A 12246-nucleotide genomic window follows, 5' to 3' on the forward strand; every position below is an offset into this window, starting at 1 on the left:
GGCCCCGCCCAGTTAAATAGTCTTTTATACTCATGTATCCAAATTAACTAATAATCTAACGTGACTTTTCTCTCGGGTTTGGTTTGAAGCAGTGCAAAGGAGATGAATCCTAATTCCTGGTTTTTCCAGGACAATCCTGGAGAGCTAGTGAGGTGTGATAACTAACGGGGAAAGAAGGACTGATCATGAATGCGCCACACATTCCCACACAGGGTCCCTGAGTAGGAATCACTGAATCTTTACAGTGCAGAAGGAGGCCATTTGGCCTGACAAGTCTGCACTGGCTCTTTGAAAAACCATTCTAACTAGTCCCACACACAATCACAAGTGAGACCATGCAAACTTTGTGCTTACCCCAGTCCAACGCCGGCATCTCCACATCATAACTTTCTGTAGCTCAGGGAGGTTCAAAATAACTCCCAACATTTTTACTGTTGTCCCAATTAAGCATAAAACACCAATCATTCCAAAATCATGTTTAAATTTCTTTGCCGATATTGTAAATGAGTTTAAACAGAGCTTTTCTTTTTAACGATACCACATCCAGACAACTCATTAACTCTTTCCTCATATCCTTAAAATGGACAACATAGTTTTAAACAACCCTTCCACTTGTAGACTGGACTTCCATTTATATAGCGCCTTTCATGGCCTCACAGCCAAGCACTTTACAATCAATGAAGTAGTTTTAAATTATAAGTTAAAGTTTATTTATTAGTCACAAGTAGACTTACATCAACATTACAATAAAGTTACTATGAAAATCCCCTAGTTGCCATACTTCGGCGCTTGTTCGGGTACACTGAGGGAGAATTTAGCACGGCCAATGCATCTAACCAGCACATCTTTCAGACTGTGGGAGGAAATCGGAGCACCCAGAGGAAACCCACGTAGACACGGGGAGAACGTGCAAACTCCACACAAGCTGTGACCCAACCTGGGAATTGAACCCGGGTCCCTGGCGTTGTGAGACAGCAGTGCTAACCACTGTGCCACCATGCCACCCATTGATATGCCTGTACAGTCACTGATAATTCAGGAAACATGGCAGCCAATTTGTGCACAGCAAGCTCCCAAAAACCATGATGAGATTTTTTAAAATGATGTTGGCCAGATTTTAGGGAGATCTCTCCTTCCCACTTTGAAATAGTGCCATGGGATCTTTTACATCCCCCTGAGACAGAGCAGAAGTGGCCATTGGTTTAACATAGCAGCTGAAAGGCAGAGGGTGAGAGGGGAGCTTTAAAGGTAGACTCTGGGGTGCAGAAGCTGCCAACTGCTGCTGTTGAATGTATCTCCTTCAGTATCAAAACCGGTCATTTCACCCACAGGAGGTAAGGATGTTCCTGACCACAAGCGATGTCTGACTGAAGGAAATGGAGAGTAACTGAAGCAGAAGGAGCAGCTCAAGGGAATCGAGAGATTGATGGGCTGACGAAACGCTGAGAGCGAGGGAAGAATGGAAACCCAACTAAAGAGACCGATGGAAAACTGAGGGCCCTCTTGCACTGGCAGCTTTGGGAGAATGGACAGTTCTGCTAAAATGACCAGAATTTAAGGCTGCTGCGTAATGCTGACTATTCATAAAGCTACATTGGGGCTGCAGCACAGAAACAGGCCATTTGGCCCAACTGGTCTGTGTCAGCATTTATGCTCCACACAAGCCTCCTCCCACACTACCACATTGAATGCCATTGACACAATCTGCCACTCCTTACTTCCTCATATACTTATCTAGTGTTCCCTTTAATAGATTCATACCACTCACCTCAAAGATTCCCTGTGGCAGGGAGTTCCACATTCTCACCACTCTCTGGGTAAGGAACGTTTTCCTGAATTCCTGTTGGATTTATTGGTGACTGAGCTGCATTTGATGCCCTGCTGACCCGCCACAATCTTCACAGTATCTCCATCAAACCCCTTCGCAATTCCAAAAGAGGTCCAACTTCATTCCAACCTCAGGTTCGATTGAGCAAATATGACCTTTATGTCTACACTCTCTGAGGGCGATGGGATCGTTTTGTTTTCCTAAATGAAGCCGATATTTCATTCTGTTTGTCATGTGTGAATTTTTTCTTAAATTCAGGTTACGTTCCCTTTCCTGAAGGTGCTGACTCTTTAACTGGGGTAACGTCCCAAGGCACGAGTGGATGCTTGTACCTCCCAGTGAATGCCAGTTGTTGGCATATTGGACTGTGACAGGCAACATGGACAATCATGCTTTCTGAAGGGACTGCCATCAGGAGCAAAAATTTTATCCCATTTATTTCGCCCTCCTGGTTCTGAAGTTGAATAATATCATTCTGTAATATCCACTTTGGCGCTGCTGTGCTAAGTTGACACCATTTGGGATCATGCTGGACAGTGACCGGATTGTTTTTATTTAATTGTTGGCTGTGCAATATTCAATAAACTGTGTCCTTTTGTGGTATTTTTAGTCCACACACTATCCTGGAACTCCCTCCCCAAAAGCACTGTGTGTGTACCTACACCTCAGGGACCGCAGCGGTTCAAGAAGGCAGCTCACCACCATCTTCTCAAGGGGCAATTAGGGATGGGCAATAAATGCTGACCCAGCCAGCGATGCCCATGGCTTGTGAAAGAATTAATAAAAATACAAGCAAGTGCTGGCACATCCTTTGAAAAGTCAGGTAAAGAGGAAGAGCAAGAGAGAATAGTGCCACAGCCATTTGTCTGACCCACACACCCAGCCAGAGAAAGACCGGGAATTATAGCCACGAGAAGTTGACCAATTGTGTCACATGACCACTGAGCGGCCTTGACAAATGAAACCTCTCCCTTGTCACCAGAACCCTGGAGTGTGAACCACCCTACACTCGCAGCGGGAATCACTTGATCAGGGGCTGGGCCTATAAGTTAGATATTTCTCCACCTCTTTTCTCCTTACCACCTACCTCCTTAATATATCCTTACCTGGCTCGGTATCAAATTTTTCCGACAATCCTGTGAAGTGCCTTGGGATATTAAAGGCGCTATATAAATGCAAGGTGTTCTTGATTGTGATGAGTCTCAGACTGGAGGTGATCAACGTCTGAGGAGACGACTGGCCCTTGGCTGATCCTAAGTTGGCTGTCGGGTATTGGGATGTTTTAGAAGAAGAGGAATAATGCCGTAACAGTACTTGTGTATAAAATGCTCGCGTTAGGTTCCTCATTCAAATAAAAAGCGACAGATGAAATTATGTAATTTGCTTCGAGTTAGTTTATTTTAAAACGCAATTTGAGAGTTATTAATGCTTCAATGTATTGTGGCGGGGCTGGCAGAATGTACACAAGCCTAACCTCACTCGAAGAATGTGGATAAGGGCGGATGATGGAGGAGACCAGTAATGCCAGCTGATTCAACAAAAAAGATAGAGTCAATGTGTCAGACTCAATACACATCCTGCTAATAACGCAATGAATGTGTCAAGTAATATCTGAAGATGAAAGGGAAGATTAGAAAGCAGTTGCTATAATGAGACCGGTTTGCTTTGTCTCTATTTCATGCATTATGACGAGTTTACTGTTACCCTTTGAGTCAATACCTCAACACCATCTGCCCCTGTGTCTTATTTCCCCCTCTACCCCATTGTTCCTGCACCAAGTATTGCTGGAATTTAGCTGTCATCATCTGCTGCATTCCACTACGTCAAGGGGTCGATCTTCCTGTTTGAGCTGAGATAAATGCACAGGCTATTTGGCTGTGGAGACCATCGCAAGTCAACCTCTAAAACTCTATTTCTCGACAGGAATTACAGGGAGGGGCTCTTGGCTGATTGTTTCTCGACCCTGAGATGTTGAGGTCATTGGCTGCATCCTTTCTGCTGGTTCAGCTACAACCAGCTTTGGATACTGAAACTGTGCCAAGGCCCAGTAGAGTCTGGCTTCCCTATTGCGTCCCAGTAATCATGTGGCACTGACTGGAGATGCCAAACTCAGCAACAACATTGCACAAAAGACGGACCTACATTAATGTAGCACCTTTCACAATCTCAGGACATCCCAAAGTGCTTTGTTCTCACTATAGTATCTTTAAAGTGCGGACATTGTTTTAATGGAGGGAATATGGTTGCCAGCTGGCGCACAGAAAGCTCCCACAAGCAGCAGCATGTAATGACCACAGTATCTATCGTTAAGGATGTTGATTGAGAGATGGATAATTGATCAGGGCACCAAGATGCTTTCCTAATCTTTGAAGTAGGGCAGCTGTGGGACTGTGTTCATCCACCAGAGAGGGCAAATGGGACCTCGGTCTACCATCTCGCCTGGAGTGCGGCACCTCCGAGAGTGTAGCACTCCCTCACTACTGCACTGGCAGTTCACAACACTCTGGGTGAAACTGGCATCCACATCTTCTGTCTTGGAGGTGAGAGTGCGACCAACTGAACTGTTTCAATGCCAAGTCTTTCTTCAGAGGGTGGGTTGTTTCTGTATCACAAAGAATGTGACGTATACATGGCTGAAAAATGGCAAATGGAGTTTAACCCTGATAAATGTGAGGTGATTCATTTTGGTAGGACTAATTTAAATGTGGATTACAGGGTCAAAGGTAGGGTTCTGAAGACTGTGGAGGAACAGAGAGTTCTTGGGGTCCATATCCACAGATCTCTAAAGGTTGCCACTCAAGTGGATAGAGCTGTGAAGAAGGCCTATAGTGTGTTAGCTTTTATTAACAGGGGGTTGGAGTTTAAGAGCCGTGGGGTTATGCTGCAACTGTACAGGACCTTGGTGAGACCACATTTGGAATATTGTGTGCAGTTCTGGTCACCTCACTATAAGAAGGATGTGGAAGCGCTGGAAAGAGTGCAGAGGAGATTTACCAGGATGCTGCCTGGTTTGGAGGGTAGGTCTTGTGAGGAAAGGTTGAGGGAGCTAGGGCTGTTCTCTTTGGAGTGGAGGAGGCCGAGGGGAGACTTAATAGAGGTTTATAAAATGATGAAGGGGATAGATAGAGTGAACGTTCAAAGACTATTTCCTCGGGTGGATGGAGCTATTACAAGGGGGCATAACTATAGGGTTCATGGTGGGAGATATAGGAAGGATATCAGAGGTAGGTTCTTTACGCAGAGAGTGGTTGGGGTGTGGAATGGACTGCCTGCAGTGATAGTGGAGTCAGACACTTTTGGAACATTTAAGCGGTTATTGGATAGGCACATGGAGCACACCAGGATGATAGGGAGTGGGATAGCTTGATCTTGGTTTCAGATAAAGCTCGGCACAACATCGTGGGCCGAAGGGCCTGTTCTGTGCTGTACTGTTCTATGTTCTATGTTCTATACTAATCTATCCATTAAGATCAGCTTTGACAAAGGGGCACCTGGACTCAAAAGGTCAGCTCTTTTCTCTCCTTACAGATGCTGCCAGACCTGCTGAGATTTTCCAGCATTTTCTCTTTTGGTTTCCTATCCATTCATGTTATCTTATGTTGGTAATTGGGAAATGGAATCATAGAATCCCTACAGTGCAGAAGGAGGCCATTCAGCCCATCGAGTCTGCACAGACCACAATCCCACCTAGGCCCTATTCCCATAGCCCCATGCATTTACCCCAGCGAGCCCCCTAACACCAAGGGACAATTTAACATGGCCAATCCACCTAACCCACACATCTTTGGACTGTGGGAGGAAACCAGAGCACCCGGAGGAAACCCAAGCAGACACGGGGAGAACGTGCAGACTCCGCACAGACAGTGACCCAAGCCAGGAATCGAACCCGGGTCCCTGGCGCTGTGAGGCAGCAGTGCTAACCACTGTGCTGCCCCGGAGAAGCATACATAGAAACTAGAAGCAGGAGTAGGCCATTCGGTCCTTCGCTCCTGCTGCTCCATTCACTTTGATCATGTCTGATCATCAAATTCAATATCCTGATCCCCCCTTCCTCACATACCCCTTGATCCCTTTAGCCCTAAGAGCGATATCCAATTTCTTCTTGAAGTCAGAGTTACTGGAGCAATTGAGGCATTTGGTGAAATCAAGTTTGATCTCGGACGAATTAGAGTTAGGACTTGAGCAGGTTTTATTAACATTTTTACCACCAGGTACAGAACGGTGAGAGTGACAAAGCTGACTGTACGGAGTAAAAGGCAAAACTCGGGTTGTCAACTCCAGTTAGACATTTTTATTATCACATAACATTCGTGCTTCAATCTGCCCAGGTCTCAAACTCCTCCTGTTGGTGGCTCAAAGCACCCTTCAGCACACCCAATCGCAGAGTGAAGAGGCACTTTGTAACCTGATTGGATAATTCAAACCCTGCCGTGCCCCCATCCCTCAGTGTTTATAAGTCCAGCAAACATGCTGAGTGTTTGGAGTAAATGGGAAGGAAAGAAAGCTGAAATTTCATTAAGGCAGGATGACCTGGGAGCCCTTCGGAAATGGCGGGTGTGTCCCAATTGTGGGATTCCCGACCCCATTTGCAGCATTTCCAATCTTCAGTGTTGCCTTTTAAGGGCACGGTCTGGTTTGGGTTGGGAATGCACCCCATGCTCCCTGCCTGGCCGGCTCAATAACGGTGAAAGGCATGTTCTCATCCTTTTCACGGAGATAGGCCAGCCTCCAAAAGAGATGCTGTGAACCATAGTCTGCATGGGGGAGCCTTTTGAAAGGTGTAAAGTCAGAAGGTTCTCCTCATGTCCTTAATGCCAAGATATGGCACTCCAAAAAGCCACTTCTGGCCGTTTATGCCCTCTCCTATGTCAAGGAATGCATGTCCACCTCAATCAGCCCTTATGGCCCTGAATGCCCGAAAGCCCGGATATGATCCCTCCATGCCCTTTGACCCACTGTACAATATTATAGAAGCAATGAACTCTGCAATGACAGCAGGTTATGTAAAAAAAATCTTTGAAGAAAGCAGTCATTCATTGATAACTTCCCACTTTCTAAAAAGAATCCTCCTTTTTTGCTATGGTTACTAGAAGTGCCAATCATCTGACTGCGTGGGTTTCCTCCGGGTGCTCTGGTTTCCTCCCACACTCCAAAGATGTGCGGGTTAGGTGCATTGGCCATGCTGAATTGCCCCTTAGTGTCCCAGGGTGTGTAGGTTAGAGGGATTAGTGGGTAAATATGTGAGGTTACGGGGATAGGGTCCGGGTGGGATTGTTGTCGGTGCAGACTCGATGGGCCGAATGGCCTCCTTCTGCACTGTAGGGGTTTTTAATGAAGAATGATTTTTAATACATACTACTTTCACTGTAGGATTCATTTGTTCTTCAGGGTGTCTCATGGGTAAAAGCATGAGGGACCAAGCAGGGTGGGTGAGGTGCATACCTGGGACCATTGGGTGGATGGGGGGCATAATGTGTCATAGATGGAGCCTAAGGTGTTTGTGGCAGGTGAGGTCTGGAGGACCTTTGTGTTTTTAACCGGCATAAACTCCCATTGCACTGAGATGAGCCTTTTAAACAGATCGCCTTGACACCTGGCAACTCACGTTGCTCTGAACCTGAGCCTGTACCGTCCCCCTTCCGACAATGAGAATCCCATCCTTATCGGCTCTTTCTTCTGGGGCTGGCGGGCAGAGCCGGGAACGCTGCTGATTCCTGCTACCTGCCTCCAGGTTGACAATCATTTAAAATAAAAACAAGTCACTGGAAATAGCGTCTGGCAGCATTGTGGAGAGGGAAACAGAGTAAATGGCCGGAGAATTATCTGGTGGGATCCTCTGGTCCTGCCGGTGGCACATCCTCTGCCAAGGTTTCCTGGCAGCTTGGGGTGGCTTCAATGGGAATTCCCCTTGATAGTGGTGGAACCAGAAGATTCTCTCTCCTGCCACCAAGGCAAAGCCCTGAGGGGAGGCCAGAGAATCTCACCCAGTGTTCCAGCTTTGTGATGACTCTTCAAATCCAATTTCAGTTACAGCTGATCTTTGAACCTTAGAATCGGACAGTGCAGAAGAGGCCCTTTGGCCCATCCAGTCTGCACCGACACATGAGAATCACCTGATCTCCCACCGAACCCCATTTCCCAGCACTTGGCCCATAGCCTTGAATGTGATGACGTGCCAAGTGCTCACCCAAATACTTTGTAAAGGATGTGAGGCAACCCGCCTCTACCACCCCCCCCCCCCCCCCCCCCCCCGCCCCCCCCAGCCCCGCCATGCAGGGACACATGCAAGGAGAGAGAGAGAGATTTTTGGGGTTGGACAGAGAGAGGACATGTCCGCACTTCTAGACAGTGAGAGAGAGAGAGAGAGGGAAAGGAAGAGAGAGAGAGAAACAGAGATACACATACAGAGAGTGAGAGATAGAGAGAAAGAAAGAGACAGAGAGAGAGTAGCTGAGAGAGTTTGAGAGAGACACACACAGAGACAGAGAGAGTGAGAGAAAGAGAGAGACACAGAGAGGGAGAGAGAGAGGGTCATCTCTTTCGAAAGAACTATCTAATGAGTTCCACTTCCCTGATGTTCTCCTGTAATCACCTCCCTGATGTGGTGGAGATGATTGTATGTGCCAATGATCTCTTCAATGGTGCAATAAAAAGATTCCCCTCATCTCCCCCAGGCCAATGAACTAAAATCTGAGTCCTCTGCTCTCTCTGACTCTCCAGACTGTGGAGACGGAGTGAAACTACAAGAACACTTGCTGATTTTGAGCACCTGTATTAAATGTCCCCATGGCCTATCCTGCTGTAAGGAGATCGACCGCAACCTCTCCATTCTCTCCACAGAACTCGGGATCTGGAAAATATCTCTTTCCAGCATTGGACACAGTGCTTTAGCTGAGGCTGAACGATTGATTTAGAATGGTTTTGCTATTTTGCCGTTTTAATTCCAGGTCAGTTTTGGAATTGCAGGAATGGCTGCGCACTGAACCCTGGCTAATACAGGCCATCATGCCTGGATTGATCCAATCAGAATTACATCTGACTTTTTAAAGGCATATCTAGCAGAGTGAAGCAGTGCTGGATTCGATAAGGAGTCCGGGCAGCTTAATCTGTTTTCATAATTTACAACTTCAGCGACTGCGACTAAAATAAGAACACAAATATGAGAAGATTAGCGGTGATGACTTTAATTGATTTACAGGCCAGCATTAAAATTACCCGGCCTTAAACTCGCCTTTTCTTCTCAGTGTGAGCGGAAATTTAGCACTCTCATGTCTGCCAGTTTGCCTTTGTTGTTGGTTACTGATTTAATTAATTTTTCGCATGACTATTGATACAGAGATGCTCTGTGTCTTGTGGCATCACCTCACTGATCTGCCTTTGGTTTTCTTTGCATTTGGGTTTGCTAATGGGGTGGTGGCTGAGGGCATTGTTCCAGAGTAAATTGAGGCTGAGAATTAATGAGCTGACAGGACATGGTTTGATTGGGTGCAAAAGTGTCACCATTAATCTGGCTGCACTGCGGTAAATAATTCTTTGTCTGCATTTTAAACCCAGAGAGGCGTTATAGATGAAAACTAATTGTACAAGTGGAATCTTTGGAATTTAAATCTCTTCCTCTGCCTCTCTCTCTTTCTCTGTCTCTGTCTCTCTCTCTCTGTCTGTCTGTCTCTCTCTGTCTGTCTCTTTCTGTCTCTCTCTCTTTCTGATTGTCTGTCTGTCTCTCTCTGATGCTGTCTCTCTGAATCTCTGTCTCTCTCTGTCTGTCTCTCTCTCTCTGACTCTCTCCGTCTGTCTCTCTCTCTCTCTCTGACTCTCTGGCTGGAATTTTACCATCCCACCCACCATGGGAATCCAAGCAAGCGAGGGGCGGAGCATGGAAAGGTCCGATGACCTCGGGCAGGGTTTTATGGTTTCGGGACGAGCGAAACCGGAAAATCCCTCTCCATGTCTCTCGCCCCTTTCCTCAACACATCCTTTCATTCTCTTCATTTCACCCACCTCTCCTTAGAAATAGGAAATAACAGAAAAAAACAAATGACAACGATTTCTATCTTGCTTCCCATCACTGGTGAAGGCAGAATGAGTTGTGGTTGGTCAGCAGAGTGAGTGATGGTGAAGCTTAAAAGATATCAATTTTGAAAGCATTACCTACTAACGGAGTAATGATAGCGGGGCCGAGGGGAGGGGGTGGTATTTGGGGGCTGGCAGCTTGTTTTAAACTTCTTTCTTTCCACTAAGAACATTAAGACGAGGAGCCAGGGACAGCCAGGCCTCGCGAACCTCCTCCACCATTCAGAAAGATCATGCCTAATCTCCGTCAATTTTACTTTCCCCATCATTCGCCCATATTCTCTCATTGTCTGTGTGTCAGTCTCAGCGCTATCTCCTGGTACAATAGAGGAGCAATTTTATTCATTGAAGGCTCATGTCTTGGTGCCCACGGCTGAGCTGTCATTTTCATTTCTTTTTCCTTTCAGAAGAAACAAGGACTGTGATTCCCAGTTAGCTCATTGGGTGAATGTATTTCAGAGCCAAGGGGCTGAATCTTCTGGCTTTGTTGGAAGGGGGGAGTGGGTAAGGAGGGGGAGTGGGTAAGGAGGGGGAGTGGGTAAGGAGGGGGAGTGGGTAAGGAGGGGGAGTGGGTAAGGAGGGGGAGTGGGTAAGGAGGGGGAGTGGGTATCGGAAGCAGGTAAGGACAAGGGATGCCAGCCCATCACTTTCCCTCCCACCCCTCCCCAGCTGTCCCCCATAATCCAGTAAGGGGGCAAAGTCAGCAGCCCACCCACCATTTTAAATAAATAATTAAGGGTTAGTTGAGTTCATTAACAAACCAATTGATTCAAACCAGCCTCCCATCCATTGACTCTGTCTACACTTCCCGCTGCCTCGGCAAAGCAGCCAGCATAATTAAGGACCCCACGCACCCCAGACGTTCTCTCTCCCATCTTCTTCCGTCGGGAAAAAGATACAAACGTCTGAGGTCACGTACCGACCGACTCAAGAACAGCTTCTTCCCGGCTGCTGTCAGACTTTTGAATGGACCTACCTTACACAAAGTTGATCTTTCTCTAAACCCTGGTTATGACTGTAACACTACATTCTGCACTCTCTCGTTTCCTTCTCTGTGAATGGTATGTTTTGTCTGTGTAAAGTGCAAGAAACAATACTTTTCACTGTATGTTAATACATGTGACAATAATAAATCAAATCAAATCAAATCATACAATACATTGCCCTCGCTGTAAAATGGTTGGCATGGGAAAATGGGCAGAAGTGGGGAGGCTGTTTTAAAACTAAATTTGTGGAAGGAAAGGGGGGGTTGCATAGCATTCGGGGGGTGCCATCCGTGCACAGAGTTACCCCCCCGAATATATTACCCCCCTCCCCCTCCGCCCCCTCCGCCCCCCCACCCCCCCAACCCCCAACAACACCCACCAACGCCTGCGCTTTGTTCCTCCACTCCTGGTCTCCACAATGGGCTCACCTCTCCCTCGTCTGCCCAATTCCTTCCCGTCCAACATCCTTGACTCCTCGACTTACCTGACTCCAGAAGCCAGCGCTCTCCCACGTGGGCTTGCTCACTCCCAGAAACCCCCCACCACTGAGTTCTGGCAAAGGGGGCACTGCTGGAACTGCAGGCCAATCAGATTGGCTGGCAGCTCTCAAGGGTGGGATTTCCTCCCACTGTGTGTGGGAGCGGAGCCAGATTCTCTGCGCCCACTGGCAGCGAAGAGTGGCTGCAGGGCTTGGGTTGCCAAATGCGATTAAATGTACTTTGGAGATTTGATCACATGACAGCCCACCACACTCTATTCGTTCCAGCCATTAATCGGCCAACACATCCATCCCTGGGACATATTGCCTCTTTACATCATTTGGAAAGCAAGCAGACTCATTATCCAATCGGATGATGCCTGATTGTTAGAAAAGCAGGCTCATTTACCCATTTCTGATATCTTTATCTCTGAAGAGAGAAGTTTGAAGAAAATGAGAATAAAGTGCAATCTATTTTCCTTCCTGATTATTTTTCTCTAGTGTTCAGGAGATTAATCTTCAATCAGTGAGGGTAGGCAGCAACACCTCCTCCACGATCATCCTCAACACCGGTGCCCCACAAGGCAGTGTTCTCAGCCCCCTCCTATACTCCTTATGCACCAATGACTGTGCGGCCACATTCACCTCCAACTCGATTTTCAAGTTTGCTGACAGCACCACCATAGTGAGTTAGATCTCAAACAATGACGAGACGGAATACAGGAATGAGATAGAGAATCTGGTGAACTGGTGCGGCAACAATAATCTCTCCCCCAATGTCAACAAAACGGAGGAGATTGTCATAGACCTCAGGAAGCGTAGTGGAGGAAATGCCCCTGTCTACACCAATGGGGATGTAGTAGAAAGGGTCGAGAGCTTCAAGC

General features: G+C 47.0%; 1 protein-coding gene across 5 annotated transcripts in view; it reads left to right on the forward strand.

The window, feature by feature from the left end:
* The window catches only part of LOC144505625 (protocadherin-1-like), a 406585-nt gene that overhangs the window by 38280 nt on the left and 356059 nt on the right, over window positions 1–12246 (forward strand). For 2 of the 5 annotated variants that reach the window (XM_078231736.1, XM_078231737.1), the window contains exon 3: window positions 1332–3201. The exons of the other annotated variants lie outside the window; for them this stretch is intronic. In XM_078231736.1, the coding sequence (XP_078087862.1) occupies window positions 1332–1367 (36 nt within the window). In that variant the 3' untranslated portion in view covers window positions 1368–3201. Of the gene's footprint in view, window positions 1–1331; window positions 3202–12246 lie in introns of those variants that run through there. 5 annotated transcript variants of the gene reach the window in all.

The sequence above is a fragment of the Mustelus asterias genome, chromosome 16 (assembly GCF_964213995.1).
Source record: "Mustelus asterias chromosome 16, sMusAst1.hap1.1, whole genome shotgun sequence".
Lineage (NCBI taxonomy): Eukaryota > Metazoa > Chordata > Chondrichthyes > Carcharhiniformes > Triakidae > Mustelus > Mustelus asterias.